General features: G+C 52.6%; 7 protein-coding genes across 7 annotated transcripts; 3 read left to right on the top strand and 4 right to left on the bottom strand.

Annotated features, from left to right (window-relative positions):
- Positions 1-58: 58 nt before the first annotated feature.
- N0V89_010857 (uncharacterized protein) lies at positions 59-1,273 on the top strand (the record flags this gene model as incomplete). The annotated part of the gene is made up of 2 exons (XM_056219597.1): positions 59-735; positions 793-1,273. The coding sequence occupies 2 exons, from the start codon at positions 59-61 to the stop codon at positions 1,271-1,273; spliced, it is 1,158 nt and encodes a 385-aa protein (XP_056066724.1).
- A 1,779-nt stretch (positions 1,274-3,052) lies between these two features.
- On the bottom strand, positions 3,053-7,894 carry N0V89_010856 (uncharacterized protein; the record flags this gene model as incomplete). The annotated part of the gene is made up of 1 exon (XM_056219596.1): positions 3,053-7,894. The coding sequence occupies one exon, from the start codon at positions 7,892-7,894 to the stop codon at positions 3,053-3,055; it is 4,842 nt and encodes a 1,613-aa protein (XP_056066723.1).
- A 583-nt stretch (positions 7,895-8,477) lies between these two features.
- On the bottom strand, positions 8,478-9,430 carry N0V89_010855 (uncharacterized protein; the record flags this gene model as incomplete). Its single annotated transcript, XM_056219595.1, has 2 exons — positions 8,478-8,943; positions 9,039-9,430. The coding sequence occupies 2 exons, from the start codon at positions 9,428-9,430 to the stop codon at positions 8,478-8,480; spliced, it is 858 nt and encodes a 285-aa protein (XP_056066722.1).
- A 1,410-nt stretch (positions 9,431-10,840) lies between these two features.
- N0V89_010854 (uncharacterized protein) lies at positions 10,841-11,917 on the bottom strand (the record flags this gene model as incomplete). The annotated part of the gene is made up of 1 exon (XM_056219594.1): positions 10,841-11,917. The coding sequence occupies one exon, from the start codon at positions 11,915-11,917 to the stop codon at positions 10,841-10,843; it is 1,077 nt and encodes a 358-aa protein (XP_056066721.1).
- Positions 11,918-12,636: 719 nt separating this feature from the next.
- SEN2 (tRNA splicing endonuclease subunit sen2) lies at positions 12,637-13,989 on the bottom strand (the record flags this gene model as incomplete). Its single annotated transcript, XM_056219593.1, has 1 exon — positions 12,637-13,989. One exon carries the CDS (start codon positions 13,987-13,989, stop codon positions 12,637-12,639), a length of 1,353 nt encoding a protein of 450 aa, XP_056066720.1.
- Positions 13,990-14,706: 717 nt separating this feature from the next.
- N0V89_010852 (uncharacterized protein) lies at positions 14,707-16,353 on the top strand (the record flags this gene model as incomplete). Its single annotated transcript, XM_056219592.1, has 1 exon — positions 14,707-16,353. The coding sequence occupies one exon, from the start codon at positions 14,707-14,709 to the stop codon at positions 16,351-16,353; it is 1,647 nt and encodes a 548-aa protein (XP_056066719.1).
- Positions 16,354-16,831: 478 nt separating this feature from the next.
- ubc7 (ubiquitin conjugating enzyme Ubc7/UbcP3) lies at positions 16,832-17,423 on the top strand (the record flags this gene model as incomplete). Its single annotated transcript, XM_056219591.1, has 2 exons — positions 16,832-17,075; positions 17,170-17,423. 2 exons carry the CDS (start codon positions 16,832-16,834, stop codon positions 17,421-17,423), a joined length of 498 nt encoding a protein of 165 aa, XP_056066718.1.
- Positions 17,424-18,038: the final 615 nt, after the last annotated feature.

The following is an 18,038-nucleotide window of genomic DNA, read 5'->3' as shown; positions in this document are numbered from 1 at the left end:
TCGCTTTGTCGGCAAAATCGATCCGTACTAAAAGCTTTCGACTCGGGCTAATATCAATATGCTCTCGGTAAATTGGGATTTGTTAGTCGCCGGCTTGCTCCTCCTTACGGGTGTGCAAGCACTGCCAGCGACCGATTTCGATACTAGTTTGCATTCTCTTTCGAAGCGTGCCGTGACCTGGGACGCCAACTGCAACAAGAAGTATGGCACCAATACCGCGAAAGAGTGGCTTCAAAAGAGCTGGAACACGATCGAGCCTCTGTCCCAGGCTGGTCATGACGGGCTCGAGAACGTTGTGAAGCTCATTGAATTCAAAGCCGGCATCAGTACGGTCGATCCCAAGCTATCAGAGACCGAGCAATTGAGGCTCGTCCCTCTGTACCAGATTATGTTCGGTGAGATTGAAAAAGACGCCGCAACGGAAACCTTAGACAAGGCAGACGTTGCAAAGCATGTCACACGGGCCAAAGTCGTGATGGAGTCGCTCAAGCGACTGGAGGCGATTGGTAAGAATAGGAGGCCAAATCTGAGCATGCATTGCGACGATGATTTCCTGCAAACAAAAGACCTCAAGAATAAACCTTACAGCGGACCGGCAGCTAGTACTGGCAAGGTCTGGCGCTTCAACACCGACACTAAGGCCTGGGAACAATACACGAATAATGGAAGGGTGTGCGTCGGACAGAACGCAGGCGTCACCTTTATAAAGAAGGCGGGACAAATAACCGCAGAGACGTAAGTAATACCACATCGGATCATTCGTTCTACTCTGAGGCTGATTCTCATGTGCAGCATGGTCATTTGCCCAGCGTACTTCGAAATTCAGGCCACGCTCGAGAAGAAGGACCAGCTCCACCTCTGGGAGCTCAATCGTGACAGCCTCCCCGAGAAATACTGGAACATGGGGGAGGACAAAACGGACGACTTCCACATGGCCGCCTTCGGCCGCAAGATCGGCATGAAGCTGTTTCACGAGATGATGCATACATCATTTTTTCATCCAACACGCAACTACTTCAAAGATCAGCTTCTCACTACCGGATTGAAGACCGGACAGAAGGCTTACACTTTTGTTGGCGCTGCGCAGCTCGCATCGGAGAACAAGGACCTAGCCGCTAAGAACATCGATAACGTCGTGTACTGGAGCATTGCCAATTACTTTGAGAGGTATCATTGGGAGACGGGTTACGCTAGGTTGCCTGGGGCCGAGAGTCCGAAAGAGCCCGCGAAAAGAGCAGAAAGCTGGCAAGTCCGCGGAGAAGAGGAATCCTAGAGGAGGAAGGGGTGGAGGTGGAAGAGGTGGCGGTCTTGGTAGCGGCTCCAAACTGACGACGAAGAAGAATGACCCGCCTGCCTCAACACCAGCTCCTGTATCGACCCCGGCTCCTGTTTCAGCTCCTCCATCTGCCTCGACTGCAGCCCCTCCGCCATCAAGTAGCCAAGCGCCACCTCCATCTTCGAGCAGCATCCAAGAACCTTCCTCATCACAAGCCGCACCCTCGAGTCCTTCCACGACAACCTCAAATGCCCCTCAATCATCAAGCGTCTCCGCGTCTACCGCCAGTGTTACATCCACACCCAACACCATAACAACACACCCTACACAGACCACACTCTCCACCACGTCGAAGCCTTGCACCGGAACCCTTTGCACGAGCACAGCCTCCCGCTCCTCTTCCTCTTCAACCGGCCAGGCGGCCGCCATTACCCTGTCACCCGAGCCTATCAGCGCCGACGACGTCAAGATCGCCGCCGCGAGCAAAGCCGAGGCCAGTGTGCAAGCATGGGAAGCTGCGGGCGCAGGCGTGCTCGCGCTTTGGGGTCTGAGCGAAGTGCTCCCTACTCAGGTCGGAGAGGTGGGCACTGGAACTGCGAGTGCGGGCATAGGGTTGTCCACTGCTGGGGCTGGAAATGGGACGTTTAGTGTGGAAGTGAAGCCGAGGAGTACGGTTGTGCCCAGGATGGAGGGAGAGGAAGAGAGGAGCTGGTGGCTGAGGTTTCTGTTTTAAGGTTGGACTGCAGGACTGGAAGCTGGCGGGAGGGTTTTGGTTTCGTGGAGTTCAGAGTCTGATCGGTAAGACTGTGAGAGGGGGGCATTGTTCGTTTCGGAAATTTTCATCTGGTATCGTCACTAGACTGATGCTAGGTTCTCCATGTCAACCTTTCCTATCAGATATCATGTGATAGAAATACAGTCTGAGGATAGAAGAGCAAAGAATAGGCAATGTCCCCTTCATGTCTGGGCGTCAAAGCTTACCCCTTCACTGCGTCACGACAGTCGAGATTACACTGGCAACCAATCATTGTCGTAGTGGACCCAGAGCTCCCCACTAAGACTACGTTCCTGACCATCTGCCGATATCAGGACAGCCCAGTGAAGCCCCATACCAGCTTATAAACGTAATGAATGTAGATCTGTGGTAGAAACACTTGCGCACAGAGGAAAGGTGAACAGAGGCAGCATGTAGCTGAGCGTTCGGATGGCCTACGAAAACTTCCATGCATTGCTCTATAAGCTGGTCGTGGTAAAGAAGCTCCGACCGCAAAGGTACTCCTCTGTGTCTGACCGTGCAGGACGCACATGTGATAGGCGCCATTGAAGTGTCACTCTTATGTTGCTAAGGCCGGCCCATGTAGTAAGCGCCGCCTTCCCAGCTGCAGATCCCTGCAGCACATTTCTGGCACTAGCCTCACCATAGAAGAACCGAACTCCACAATTTCCGTCCGAATGGTCCCTGCGCTTGCGGTACCAGCCGCCGGACCTTACCTTGTCCGGGCATCGACCCACATGTCCTTGAGTGGAGAGATCCGATCAACACCACGAGTGCATTGCATCCATCATACAATTCCCCAAGGATAGTCGCACACTATGATATGGACCCTGGCCTGAAGGAAGAATAAGTCGTAATGATAGTGGCATTGTGATTCAGCTTTTGTCATTGTTCCCAACACTAGTTTGACCGCGAACCCACGCACACCAACTCGATGTCTGTTCGGCGTCGAGAGATATCCCAGGTCCCATCCTTTTATCCTTTTGATCGAAACGCACCTCCTAAGTCTGCGACTGCGATTGCGACGCCTCACCCTGTTTATCCTTACTCCTCGTTCTGCGCGCTTTTTCTTCCACCTCCCTCTTCACCGTCTCCGTCCACCAGGCCCTTAACTTCTCGACCTCTCCCCACTCGCCCTCACCACGCTCAACAGCCGGACCCTTGACTTCCTCTCTGCTCCGCACCTCGCTAAACCTGCCCCTCTTCTTGCCCCAATGCGGCTTCCCGTACCGCCAGACACACCACGCACTCTCATCCGCGCTGACCAGGCATGGATGCCGGTTCACGCTCTTCACGTTGAATGCCCGTAAGAGCACCACATCGCCTCCTTCCGCAACGGGGAGTGCATCAGCGTATGCTCTGAAGATCTGCACCGTCGTCTGACTGGGGTACACAGATAGGTCCGTGATGTGCAGACTTGTCGTGTGGTGCTTAGGCCCTTTCGTTGCCCGGCTGGGTGGCGTAGAGGCGCTGGTAACGAGAGCAAGAACGTCGGGCGAGCCGGCCGAGTGGAATTTCGAGGAGCGGTTGAGGAAATAGAGAAGATCTTTCAAGGGGGTGTAGTATGCTATGGGTGTAGAGAGTCCAACGAAAGGTCTCTCGACTTCGGCTAGGTCAGCCTCGTCTGCAGAGGCCGAGTGCACGCTGGGTCGGTGCGAATCTAAAGGTGACGCAATGTCTGTGGCCGTTGCATCACGCCGAGGCGTTGATCTAAAACCCGACCCATGTTGCACGAGGGTATCATCTTCTTCGGATGAGTTGGCTTGGAACGAGTGACGCGCAGCAGATACAGACTGCGTCAGCTGTGGTGTCATCGGGAGACTTTGGTCTTGCGCTGTTGAGAAGCTCGGCTGCGACTCGCCATTTATATGTTGCGTTGCTTCTGGCGTCATGGGGAGAACGGATTGCTGGTTTGCGGAGGCGGCTTTGTTTTTCTCTGCTCGCGGTGAGCGGAGCGCATATTCAGTGCTCTTGTCGAGCTGATAGGTAGCTGGCGGTGAGCTACCCAGTTCGGTATCCTGGTCGGCGCCTGCACGGAGATCTATCGAATCCTTATTTACACGACGCGACCTGCGAGGACTGCTCGACGCGACTGCGATCGAAACAACAGACTTGATTGGACTACTCAAAGGCAATTGCGTCGCGAAAGGTGACACCGACTTCTGCGAAGCCCTCCGGGTTGTCGAGGCGACTTGTATTGCCGCATTTTGTACTGGTGTCACAGGTGTTGTAGGATCCCGGCTCGCAGTACGGCGTTTCCATGGCGTCGACTCAGGCCCTCTCACCTGTCCATCAGGTAATGGAGTATCACTGAAGTTAATATTCATATTCCAATCATCCGAGTACTGGACCGTAGAAAGAGATTGATCAGAACGCATACTGCCTTCTTCCGAGTCTTTCACATAGGGAACATTTGCATACTTTCCTTGCAGAGTGCCCAATTCCTGAGACGGTCCAAAGTTGGTCCAAGGAAAGTCCAGATCTGTGTTTGAAGAATCTTGGGTGAACGAGGCTTGTTGCGCCGAGGGTTCCGCACTAGAGTTCGTCTGCGCTGAACCCTTACGAGAATGTGTTTTCTTAGCACTTGCTATGTTGAGCTTCGTTGGGGAATGATGCTTGGATTGAGATCTCAGATTGTAATTAGATGCCGAGAAGCTTTCCTTCGTGGGTGTGGGTGTGATTATGGATCTGGACCTTGTCGCAGGTGGTGAGATTGTCCTTTGAGAAAGTTGTGAAAGCGATGCTAGAGAGCCTCTCTTACGGGCTCGAGTAGCCTTTGCGAATGCGTGAGCTTCCTTCTCGGGAGATATCGACGTCTTCGTCTTGGATCGCGTGCTTCGGGCTGGGGCGGCATCGGGGACTGACACAAATTCAAGCTCGCCAACTTTGTGGCCTTCCGCTGGGACAGCAATGAGCAGCTCGGAATGATCGTCAATTGAGGAAGCATCATCCCCTTGTTCAACATCATCATCATCATCATCATCATCATCATGAACGAAGCTTGAAAATGCTTCTTCTACCGATTCGATCTTGACATCCTCCTGGGTTGAGGTGAGATCTGTCAATAGGGTATCCGGATGATTTGTGACTGAGCCTACTTCAACGTGGATCGCCACGTCTTCCGTAGGTTCTGGCTTGATAGCGCGCGTCGCAGCCTCATTTAGTTCCACTGGTACGTCATCCTGGGAACGATTGGACGGTGCCTTGTCCTCTAGTAGAACAGCGTCCTCACTATGGTCGGGCTCTAACTTGTCTTCCCGAACATGCTCTCTAGGGATCGTTCGTTCAGCGCGATCAGACTCCTCATGTGGTTGTTCTTGAATTGCATCAACAGAAATGCGAGTTTCCACCACTTGATTGGACGTCTCGTCCTTATCGCTATCATTTGAGGGTGACCCAAGATCGATGACTTCTGGAGCGACGGCAGACTGTTGTGTCCATGGACCGGGCGTAGCATCCACCTGCGATGCATGGAAGTCCTCGCTATCAGTGTGATGATCGATTCCAGCATCAACAGCACCAGTCGAACGATCCGGTTCCGCCTCGTCTACTTTCCCTTGATCGACCATGGCATCGAGTACGACTGGTCTGTCTTCAAAGACCTCATCGAGCACTCCTTCATTGTTACTTTCATGTCTTTCGTCAGCCAGCCCTATGTCGGCCTGTTCCTCGCGCTCGACGTTCCTTGCTGGTTCGTCGTCAAGGCCCCCAATTTTTGCCTTCTCCTCGTCATTCTTTTGTGTTGTTTCTTCCATTTCGATGTCCGGCTGTTCATTGCGCTCGACGTCCTCGGAGCTCGAGGATAGAAAGACTGTTTCGATTGGCTCATGATGCTGTATCACCGAAGGACTCGCAAGGAAGGTATAAATGGGTTCAGGTGCCTCTGTGATATCACGATCGTGTTCTATCGAGCTGTGTTTGATCTGAACAGGATCCGAAAGTGCCGCCCCATCAGCAGCTTCTTTGGAGATAGGTGGCTCATTTGAAGCTTCATTCGCCCCCGAAGACGTCTGTGGCCGCGAAAAGGCAGCTCCATCCATACCAAATGTAAATCGCACATCGGTAAACGCAGATTCATGCGTTGGATGAAAGGCCGGTGCACGATAAGAGCTTACTGAGCTATAGAAGCTCGTCTCCAAGATGTAGTCGGCCTCGTCATGGGGTATCTCGTGTCTCGTCTCCCCCGCAACGCTTTGCGGCGCAGACTGCTGCGGGGTACTGATATAGTCTAGGAAAGACGAGACATTCCCGTCACGCCCACCAGGAAATGGAGAAGGCATAGGAAGTGTGGAGGAATCCAAAGGTTGCAAGTTTGGGCTCGAAGGTTCTTTGCCGATTGGTGTCAGCGTACCCGGGACGTAGGAGGTCTGGAAGTCTGTCTGAAGAAGCGATAGCGTGGGAGGCGGCATGACAAGATGAGGTGCTTGGGGAGCATCATCGATAACGTTATCCAGTACTATCGGGTTGTCACTCTTCTGCGAACCGTCTTGCATTCGCGTCTGTGATGTTTTGGACGTAAGAACATCATGCTCCTCCGATTTTACCTCGGTGACGCTGTGCATTTGCGTAGAATGTATCATTTTGTCTTCTATAGGCTCTGTAGTGACGTTCTCTGAGAGCGGATTCACGATCTCTGAAACCTCCTCCTCAGCAGCCGCGACACTTGAATTTTCGGGACCGCTCCCTGCATTACCGTCAACGTATGGGGTTTCTTGGATCTCATCGGCTTCGATGACGGCAACATCTGACATTTCGTCATCGTTAACGTGCATGAGTTCTCGCATTCCGATATCGTCAGGGTGTTGTGTTCCTTGCGACATTTGGATGTACGAATCCTCAGAAGGATCTTCTTCGTCCGTATTGGGCTCGGTATCACTTGACCGAGCAACCTCGTATGGTGCGGGAGGTTGTTCATCGAGCCCGGCGTATAAATCGTAATAACTGGCGTCTTGTACAAGATCATCGTTGGTCCCGTCAATCCCAGGTTGGGGTCGCTCATACGAGCCGTCCTTGCCCACAGAATGGTTGCTCTTGCCTGCACCTTGTCCATGGTCTTCCGTGTCTGAATTTTGGCCATGCGACTCTTCAGGAGAGCCCGTATCAGCATTTGCCGGCAGTTTGGAAGGGGATACAGGCGTAGCGGGTAGCAGCACAGGCCGAACTGGTGAAGTATCAGGACGACCCGACTCGTCCATACTTACATCCTCTTTCTCTGGCGACGGTGTGCGCGCCAGATACGTCCAAGCGTTCCAGTCTCTGTATGACCTCCTCCGCCGCTTCTTAGCATGTCCATCCTCAATATCGTCCGCAAACGGGTCGATTGGCGGTGCGACGACAGGTCCGTTCGAAAATCGCGAACGCTTCAAAAAGGCTGGCGAGGACCACTGAGAAGACGATTCGATCGAAGCGCGCGGAGTTGCTCTCACAGGCGAGGCCGGCGCAGGCGTAGGCGCAACGTTGATGAGGTCCAAGTCGGCTAATTCCTCTCCCTGTCGCACGACTCTCGAAGACAGTGTCTGCTTGTAGGCCAGTTCCCAATCAACGCTTTTCCCCGGCGTGCTGACATCCTTCTCTTTTACAAATACCACTCCGCGCAAGCTCAAGACGACCTCGTCGCCGATGCCGATATTCGTGCTTGCCATCGCTCTTGCGCTCGAGCCCGAAAAGCGCACTCTGACCTGCCCATCTTTGCGTCGTCGTCGGAAATCGGGATCACCGAGAAGAAATGCAAACTGGCGCGCCGAGGAGGAATATGGCCATATGAGGGTCACGACGCCGCGTATCTGCTTCGATTCGAGCGCGGGTAGCTCTGGCTTGAGCTCTGCGATAGAAGTATATTCCATGAGAAGGCCGTGGTATGCGCCGTCGCAAGGAGGAAGTTACGGAGCTAGCATGGCGCCTGTGGAGGCCGTGTCGTATCTGTCATCTCTCTGTGAGGTGTGGGCGTGAGCTATGCTTAGCCTTTTCGTGGTTCGCTCCTGGCGCAGATCACGCTGAGTCATCTGACGTGGACCGTTTTGGCTGCATTCATTGCGAATCCAGCTTATAGCTGCTGTTGACCTGCATTAGCCTCTTACCCGTGCCTGGCATGTAGGGAGCAACGTGAATACGCTGGACAACAACGCAGCTTTCATGGATTGCATAACGCACATACCGGACACTCCTTTCCACGTCCTCTCCTGCATATGGCGCGATTGAGCATCGGTAGGATCCATGAAACAACTAAAGCATTTTTTTTGCAGCCATGGAAAACAAGGTCACCAAGCGATGCAACGCGAGACCATGTTCGCCAATACCAAAAACCGTGGAAGGGCCAAAATCAACAGAAAGGCTGCAACCAAAAGATGGAAGTCCCAACTCAGCCAGCTCTTGAGATAACTCCTCTGAACCGTAATCTTGTCGTAGCGCTACCGAGTCGCGCATTCCTCACACTACATTCAGCTCATTCGCCTCCCCATAACCGTTATACGCGACCCCCCTCAAATTCCACACCGGGCACTTCGCCTGCGTATTCCCACTCCTATCCGTCGCCCGACTCAGCACCCTCCTCTCCAACCCCTTCTCAATCCTCACCCTCGCCCGCCACAAACACCATGCCCATTTCAGCTCTGCCCCCTCAGTCGCCTGGTCCTTCACCAGCTCTGCAAGCTGCCATGTAGCGCCCTCGTCCGCGGAGATCTCGACTTTGGTGATGGGGCCGTCTGAGCCGGAGGGCAGGGCGTATCCTTTGACTTCAGTTGTGCCATTCTCATCGAGATGGATGGTGGAGGAGGAGGCGGGGATAGCGATGACGCTGTTGATGGGCATGTCTTGAAGGGCGGAGACGCGATCCCACCATTTTTCGGCTTCCTCCTTACACGTTGCTTCTGGGGGGAGGACCTTGTAGTCGTGCCTAAAATCGCAAGCGAAGAGTCAGCGAGAGCTCGGAAATGATACTCATGAATCCCAAGACGACAGGTCTAGAGTTGACGTGCAGAGCAAACGTACCTCTGATAAAAATTCTCGGATTCGCATGTCTGCACCGTAACTCGATCCAGCCACTTCACGCTCCTCGCCCCTGCAATGCCCGGCGTAACAACGCGCACAGGTGCACCATGGTTCGGCGAGAGGGGCTTTCCGTTCATCTGCAGCGCCAGAATAATACCGCTTTCCGTATCCATGACACGCGATAATGGCACACTCGCACCGTACCATTCGTCCTCTTGAGTTGGCGTCTGGAGGCAAGCGAATGCCACATGGGTGGTGGCATAGGAGGATTCAGGGATCTTGATAGAGGCAGAAGTAAGCACGTCGTGAAGGAGAGGGCCTGTCCAGGAGCAATTCATCACGGCGCCGTCGAACCAGTCGATGCCGGAGACCTCTTTGAGCTTCGTTCGCATCGTATGGCGGCGGTTGCCGGCGCATTGTCTATTATCTGTATTTAGTAGGTTGCTGAGGCGTACAGTACCTAGCCACGGATCTGAGACAGCTGTGTCATACTGCGAAGTCTGGTACAGAAACCTATCATACTCAAAGAGGCGTTCCCTAATCGCAGTAACATGGCCGGGGAGAAGATGCACGAGTTGAAAGGTCTGAGACGTACAGCGCGCAAATTATAGTCTTCTGCGGAAAACTTTTCAATTGTTCGATACTCAAACTCAAATCCTTCTTGACTAGGCCGTCCACTCTGACTCTATGCTCTTCTGTGTTGATGTGCGGTATCGGGCCATGGTTCCTGTCGTAACCCTGGTCCTCTTTGGTAAGAAAGCTGTCAAATCATAAGTCCATGACTTTGATCAAAGGGACCAAACATCAGTCATCAATTACCTTGAGACCAGCTCATGTAATTCTGGTTCCCGATTCAGTGGGTTTTCAACCGAGTACTCAAGCTGTGCAATGACGTCAGTTCCACCTCTCTCCTCGCAAACAAACAAGTTACTGCTTTCGAATCATTGAAAATGCTTACCTTTATAGTGTCTCTCGCTGACATTTTGGGATGCTAGCGAGACTACGTGGCTGTAGAAATAGTGATGACGAGCGTGCGATTGGGGCTATACCGCACTGTTGGGCGCGAACAATGATGTAATTACATATTCGAAAGGGCAGATGAGGCGAAAAGCGATTTATAAATGATATGTAAGGGCAAGTGAGAGTTGTTGGGTAAGGGCGGCCAGCGGTGGGTTCGGAGTGATGCAAGTACGGATGTGTTGTGTCACGCGGGTAGCTACGGCCGAGAGAGTGACACCCATGTATGCGATTTGACATCGTCGAAGTACTATGGACAAAAACAAACAGAATGTTGTCAGAGATTTCGAGTAGGAAGTCGATTGAGCCACGGAGTCTCATGATGGGTACGCATAAGTCCTACGCTCAAGTTGTTTGTGTGCTCTATAAACTCGTTTGCAACCATTGCAAGGTATATCACGGATCGATAAAGTAAGGGTTTGTACGAGTTTTTCTTACGAGAGGCTCTTATTGCTTCCTTCATGCTCTGTTATCTGGCTCTAATCAACGTTCGACAAGTGTCATGCACGTTTCATTTGTGTATGTATTCGTGGCACCGCAAATCGCACGCGCAACTATATCATGAAGCCAAACCGAGCGCTTGCTTCTTATTATACATCCCTCTTCCGATATCAATACCTCACAATACCCGAGCACCCAAGGGTTAAGGCATGCAAGATGGCGGCACTGCGCACCTACGGTGGTTGCGTCCCGATGCCTACGCCGACTACGCCGCAAACACCCCGCCCGAAGACACACCCAATGAAACGTCTTGACGCCTGTAGTCCTCTTTGTAGGGACAATTTTCAAAATAGAGCAGCCAAAACCAACGGCGGATTCCTCTCCTGGAATTCCTTTGCACTCATCCCACCCAGTCCTTGCTGCACGTCCTTCCCAACACCTTCACTCCAACAGTACCCCCTCAAGCTCTTATACCTGTGCTCCTGTAACAGCCAGTACACCCTCACACTCTCAGACACATTCCACCTTTGCTTACAAACAACGCCTTGCATCCCAACACTCTTATCATCGCTGCCAACGACATACAGCTGCGGCCACGTGGGCTCTTGATGCTTCTCAGCCTGCGCGGAGTACTCGTGTAGGTATCCACGAAGTGTAGATGGTGTACTGATAAGCTCTTCAGGCCGCCAGTCCCATGCGATCTGGATATTCGTCGTGCTAATTGGATGCGGCAAGTCATGCCCTTCATATAGCAGTGTGCCAGTGAAGTCAGCAGAATAGGGTTGCGCAGTAGTATTGGGGTGCACGGCATCATATCCTGGCAACTTCGAAACATACTTCGAGAGCGCTGTGATACTAGACTGGACTTTGCGTTCGTCCATGATAATCTGGGAAAGGCGGAAGAGTGCAAAACCCGAGGAGACACGCATTGCGGTCTTGAAGTTGGCCGGATATTCGTTATGCGGGTCAACGAACAGCAGTGTGGCTTTTTGGAAACGACCTGAGAGGATTGGACGGAGGGCGACGACGGCTTTGTCGAGTTGCGTGTCGAAGGAGGATGTGACTAGGGATGGCGGGATTCGAAGGGTGATGTGTCGGACGGAGGTAAATGGGCTGTCGAGGGATACGTTTGGGATGATCTTGAGAGATGTGGAGGTATATCTTTCAAGATTACGCTGGAAATCTTCTAGGAAACGGCGGAGACCTTTCATGGCTGGTTGTCGGATCTCGGTGTAGGCTTGTTTGCAGGAGAGGGCGAAGCCGGCGTAATGGAGTGAGTGCGATACGGGCGGTAGATGGTTTTCCATGAACTGGTAAATAATTTGGCGTACATCGTAGTTGAGGTGCTCAAAGAAGGAAGGCTGAGTGTAGTAAAGCGGTTGGAAGGCCATCGGGGCGATGGTGACGGTGGCAGGATCCATCGTAAATGGTGTACAGCCACAAATAATGCAATGAACCTGCTCTTCTCGATTTGTCGCTTGCTACTCGGTCGCAGACGCCTTTCTAGTGTTCTGTACCAGTATGGGGCGTAGTCGAGGTCACCAGGTCAGCCGAGGTTCAGTGCATTTGCTAGATTTAGTCGCAACAAAGAAAACCTGGCCTGCATCGCGATAATATATAGGCAAGAATAAGCGTGGGGTTTCAAATTATGATTTTCAGGACCTATAGATTAGATTTATGCTGCTCCGAAGTCCGCGCGTCGCGGGTCGCTGGCATTCACCTTCGTCGAGATTTTAGCGCATGCGAGGTCACTTTTTGGAATCTGACTGCGTATCGTACCGCACCCCGCCAGAGTGTACCCCACGCCAGAGAGACAATCGTACAAGACGGGATTGATTTCCTGGAACTGGACTTCGCTCTTCCACCTTTACTATTATTATTGTTTCGACTGTATCATGTTCCATCATTGCGTTCGCGTAATGGATTAATGTCGGACATGTGTCCCGAGCTCGACGACATAGCTCAGACGACGGGAGAGCAAGAGAGCAAGCGAGATAGTTTTCAATCCCTAAGGCGCGGGTACAAGGTCAGTGTGGATCAAGATAGGCTGGGCTGATACCTCATGCATGTCTTAGCTGGGCGAGAAAGAGTGTTTTCTTTTGCCACAAAGACACATCCACTCTGTACCCCAAGGGTTGGTTTACCTGTTCCTGTTGGGTGACCAACGTCTCCACACGAATTCTCTGACACGGTACATCTTCAAAGCGTCTCCCACGTCTACATTCCCCGTGTTGTCATCCCACGGCGGTGGAACCTCCACGTAGACCAATAGCAGCGTCTTGTGAACCTGCGTCTGCACACGATTCAGTCGATGCAGCCACCACCAATCTCGTTGCTCTTTCTTCTTGCATGCTGCAGCTCGCTCAGACGTTGCAGACCAGTAAGGATCTGAATACGCAGGGATGATCATGATGGCGAACTCGGCGTGGGTAAAAGCCGGACCGCGCAGGTAGAGGAGATAGTCGCATGCGAATTTGATGCCTGGACGGACGACCCAACCGAGTGAACGGAAATGGTGGAAGACGACGTATTTTAGTACGAAGCTGTTGTCGGGTTCTATTGTGTATTGCGTCGGATTGTTGAGAAGGGCCGCAGTAGAACTACTACTGCCACTTGATAAGAAATTCGACTGTGCACAAACAAGACGAATCAAATCTGGTGTACTGAGAATCGTCTCATGGTGGTAAATATTGAGAACTCCAAGCACGTAGCTGAGGAAGAAGGCCTCTTCGAACGTGAGCTGGAGGTGCTCTTGGTCCTGGAACCCCGTGTCGAAAGAGGGCTCCTCTTCAGCAAGCGTCTTCTGGACTGCTTCTATGACCGAATCGCCAGCTGACGTGGTGCCGTTGCCCAGAGGTGCACGGGCATCAGACGAGTACAAGGTGCCCAAGGGCGACTCGCTCACACTACCGTCCTCCACAAGCTCCTCTAGGTTCGTCTCAGCATCCAGTTTCCCCTCTTCACGAAGCTGTTGTTCGATAGCTTCTCTCTGCGCCTTCGCTCTTCCTAGCTTGAACTGTCGTCGCTCCTCTCGCCTTTTGCGTGTCACTTCCTCACTCGTTGTGATCGCTTCGAGCCCGCGCTTCCGTTTCTCCTGGGCTAGCCATTGCGGCTCACTTCGACTAAGAGACCCCGACCCCCAGAAGCCATGCTCCCATAAAGCACGAATGGCTTTTGGGTCGGTCACGTGGATTGACTGCGTGTGGGCGGAGAAGTAGGCCCTGTGCACAACGGGGCGAAAGTTTGGCGGCCAGATAGATTGAGATATCAAAGCTATGGCTATTCGCACGATAGAGATGGGGTTGTGAGGAATGAAGGCCGGAACAGGGAAGACTTCCAAAGGAAGAGGTTTTGCATGGATTTCGTTGTAGTTAGGCCTCTTTTGTCGTGGTTTCCTGGGTGCGGCAATTGATCCATTTTCTTTGGGTTTGTCGGCCGCGCCGTTGGCTGCTGAAGGCGCAGTTCGCGCTTGGTCTTGGAGAGCTGCAGCCATCCACGTGAGGTTTTGCGAGAGGTCGCCGAAGACTGTTGATAATCAGTGACGACCACAATCTCTTTCACCGAGAAGGAAGATTATCAACAGTATCAGAGACCGTTGTAGTCTATTGTATGCGACAACATAGAGCGCAGGGGACCTGTCCAATGAATGCCTGGAGCTGGATTCAATTGGAAAGAAAAGCTCGTCATAGAAGAAACTGAGCAACGATGACTAGACTTACTGTTCGACAGTTCTACTCCCTACAGATTTGTGGCCTTAATGGTTCTCGATACGGACGTTGTAGTTATTCGCTGCAGCTTCAGAGTCAGTCGCTTCAGTGTTAGAAGATCGAAAAATAGCGGAACGCCAAGCCGCTAGTCGTTCATCGGGCACCGCTGACGCATCACCACATTTACCGCCGTTGTTCTCCGCCAGGGATCTCAGCTATTGGTGTTGTGAATAGAGAGTCTTCTTTGTGTGGCACACTGAATCTAAGCGGGCTTCGCTTGCACTCAGTTTGTTGCCATAAAATATGATGACGTAATTGCGCTGTCGAGGCAAAGAGCTTCGCAACTACCGCCCTAGCAGAATGTCATGCAACATCGACAGTGCTACATACACAATGTTATGGCCTTGACTCACCGACGGAAGCTTCTTGAGCGCGGTCGCGCAAGGGTAATGGTTTAAACTCATACATTTTACTTCCTCTAGGATCCGTCCAAGAAGGCAGCTATGCTCCTCGGAACGCGCCTGTCGCTGGCGTTGCCGCGACATGTACGGACGCTCTCGACGCGCAACGTCCCACCTGGGCCGCGAGGGTCCATTCGTCGCGCAAAACCTTCTACTCCTCCGATTCCACCACAAGTAAACCACTCAGCTGCTTCACGGCAGCCTGAACCAAATGCAAACCAGCAATCGCCGCCAACCACCGAAAGTCCCACATCTAAAGTCGAAGCTGTCTCTAATGCGCTCTCCAACACTTCTGATGCCAACAACCCGCTCCTGACGCCCGTCCACATACCCGAAGATCACAATGGTGTCATCAAAGAAAGTCATCCGGCGATGCGTCTTCTCGAGAACTCCACTATTGTCGTGCAGAGGCAGCTCGAGATGATGAACGTCCTTATGGGCTTTGAACAAGCAAATCGCTATGTTATCATGGACCCGCATGGGAACCACATCGGGTACCTGGCAGAGCTAGATCACGGTGTTGGACGAGCTGTGGCACGACAAATGTTCCGAACGCACCGCAGTTTTACCACATTCGTTCTTGACAAGGAGGAGAGGGAGGTACTGAGGTTCCATCGACCCTTTGCTTGGATCAGTTCGCGAATACGCGTATATGACGCTCTGGCGTCCGGTGCGAGCGCGCATACTGAGGTTGGGGCATCGAACTTGTCACTCCCCAATATGAGCATCATAGGCGCAGCGGAGCAGGAATGGGGCTTGCTGCGAAGGAAGTACAATCTGTTCCTCGCCCGCAAGATAGAAGCCGCAGCGCCCGGCACTCGCCAACTGAAGTCCGGTGATCTTCCCTTGTCAGGATCCAAAGCTCTCACACTATCGGACGACAATAACAGAGAAGTCGGTATGGTCCAATTCGCGCGTGTCGATGAACCCTTCCTATCGTGGGACTTTCGCCTCATGTCCGAAGACCAACGCCTTATTGGCTCCGTCAACCGCAATTTTGGCGGCTTTGGGCGCGAATTATTTACAGACACGGGCGCATATGCGCTCAGAATGGATTCTGCAGGTCTTCAAGCGGAGACGCAGCAATCCTTTAACAGTGAGCAGACCACGTCCCTGTCTCAAGACCGCCCAGGCATGACGCTCGATCAGCGCGCTGTCATGCTTGCGACTGCTGTCAGTGTCGACTTTGACTACTTCAGCCGACACAGTGGGTCGGGAGGAATGATGTGGCCAATGTGGATTCCCTGGTTTGGCGGTGGTGGCGAGGTCGCTGGAGGAGCTGCTGCAGGAGGGACTGCTGCCGGTGCCGGTGAAGCTGCAGCAGTGGGCGCCGGAACGATTGGTGCCGCTGGCGAGACAGGCATCGCTAGCGAAGTTGGTGCCGCTGCACGAGGTGTGGGCTCCGCAGAAGGTTGGGCCGCTGGTGCTGGTACTATGGCTGGCTACGAAGCTATGCAGAGAGCAAGAGGCCAGCCTGAGAGTTCGGAGGCAGGAAATAATCCAGCGACGAATGACCCGTATGGATACCCGCCGGAGCAGCAACCTGGGCAAGCAGGAGAAGACGTCTGGGGTCAAGGCAAAGACCCATGGGGTAACGATAACGATCCTTGGGGAGGCGGCGGAGGTGGCTCCAGCAGTGGTGGAGGTGAAGGCAGTGGAGGAGGTTTCGATGCCGGAGATTGGTTTTGATATCAATGATGCGTATCAGATCCTGTACATTACTTAGACATCACGCATTGCATCGTAGTCTATCGGTGCTGCCGATTTGCGGCAACATCATAATCCAAGGGCAATCCACTCTACAAGCAAGCTGAGAAATACCTGTGTGATCGGACGCTTACATGCAATTGTGTCATACGAAGCTTCAAGAGCAAGACGTTTGGTGACCTCAATGTCGTAATCATGTGAACAGGCGATGCGTGGTCCGTGCATCCAAATCCGCCGAACCGTTGTTCCATCCCCGCCGCATTCCGTGTCCTCCGCTCCACAGAGAGCATTGAATAGTACAAGCAACTCCCGCGCGAATCCTCTCTAGAACACGTGTCTTGACCTCTCGATCCTTCCACGAAACCCACAATCTTGCAAACGCGACCAACACTACTAAACCCAACTTACACCTCCACTCCGCCTTAAATTCTACCCCACTACACACTCATACTCGCCCACCATGGCATCCTCGGCCTCGAAACGCCTCTTCAAAGAATACAAGGGCCTATCGTCGGATCCGCCGGAGGGCATCACCGCGGGTCCAGTCTCAGAGGATGATATGTTCCTATGGGAAGCCCTGATCCAAGGTCCCGAGGGCACACCGTTCGAAGGCGGCGTTTTTCCGGCGGAGCTCAAGTTTCCAAAGGATTATCCGCTTGCGCCACCGAAGATGAAGTTCTTGGTGGAGATGTGGCATCCGAATGGTATGCAGAGAACCCCACATCCCAAGAATACATTCCAAGATTTGGAGGAAAATGGGGAAGTGAGGTGTGTGAATAAGAAGCTGAAAAAATGTAGTGTATCCCAACGGAGAAGTATGTATCTCGATTCTGCATCCTCCTGGCGACGACCCACACCACTACGAGCAAGCCTCCGAGCGCTGGTCGCCCATCCAGAGCGTTGAGAAGATCCTCATTAGTGTAATGAGCATGTTAGCCGAGCCGAACGACGAGTCTCCTGCGAACGTAGATGCGGCGCGAATGTGGAGGGAAAAGCGCGCTGAATACGAAAAGATCGTGAGGGACAATGTGAGAAAGAGTCTGGGGCTCTAGAATGGTGCAAAGAGACGATAGATGATGTGATAGGATGAGAGGTATTTTGATCTCACTTCAAGCCTTGAAGCATTGACATGGCGTTAGGGAAACATTCGTATGGTGATAGGTGTAAGGGTTTGGTTAGCGCCTTGAGCGAGAGATACCATCTGACGCAGGTATAGAGGAGAGTAATTCGCCCGCTGCAACTGCTCCTGTTGTGATTGCGAGCACGTCCACATCCCACTCCATCTATGCGCTCGGCATGATCGACTATCGTGTTGTGTACCGCGGTTCTGCGAACCTACAAGTGTACACCAATCATGCCCCGTCCCTTAAGCTTCGATTCTCTTGTCGACTGTGGCACGCTTCTGCTAGAGGATGGAGATGGTCGCTTAAGGAATGTAAAACGTCCTAGGGTGCAGGAGGAGCATAAGCATCCATACTATGAGTGTTCAAGAATGCGATATCTAGCGGCCCAGCCGCGATCTCCGGAGCAGTAGCTCTTTGAATATGTTTGGGCGAAGTGACAGCACATGGTCACGCACAATGATATAACTCTCACCACACCACACAGTAGAAGAACTAGCGAGCGCATGACTACCTATGGCATCTAATCGATGCCTAATCAAATTA

This window comes from Didymosphaeria variabile (assembly GCF_027946475.1).
Source record: "Didymosphaeria variabile strain IMI 356815 chromosome Unknown scaffold_8, whole genome shotgun sequence".
Classification (NCBI taxonomy): Eukaryota; Fungi; Ascomycota; class Dothideomycetes; order Pleosporales; family Didymosphaeriaceae; genus Didymosphaeria; species Didymosphaeria variabile.
Note: the sequence above shows the minus strand (reverse complement) of the source record. Positions and strands in the feature narration are given on the sequence as shown.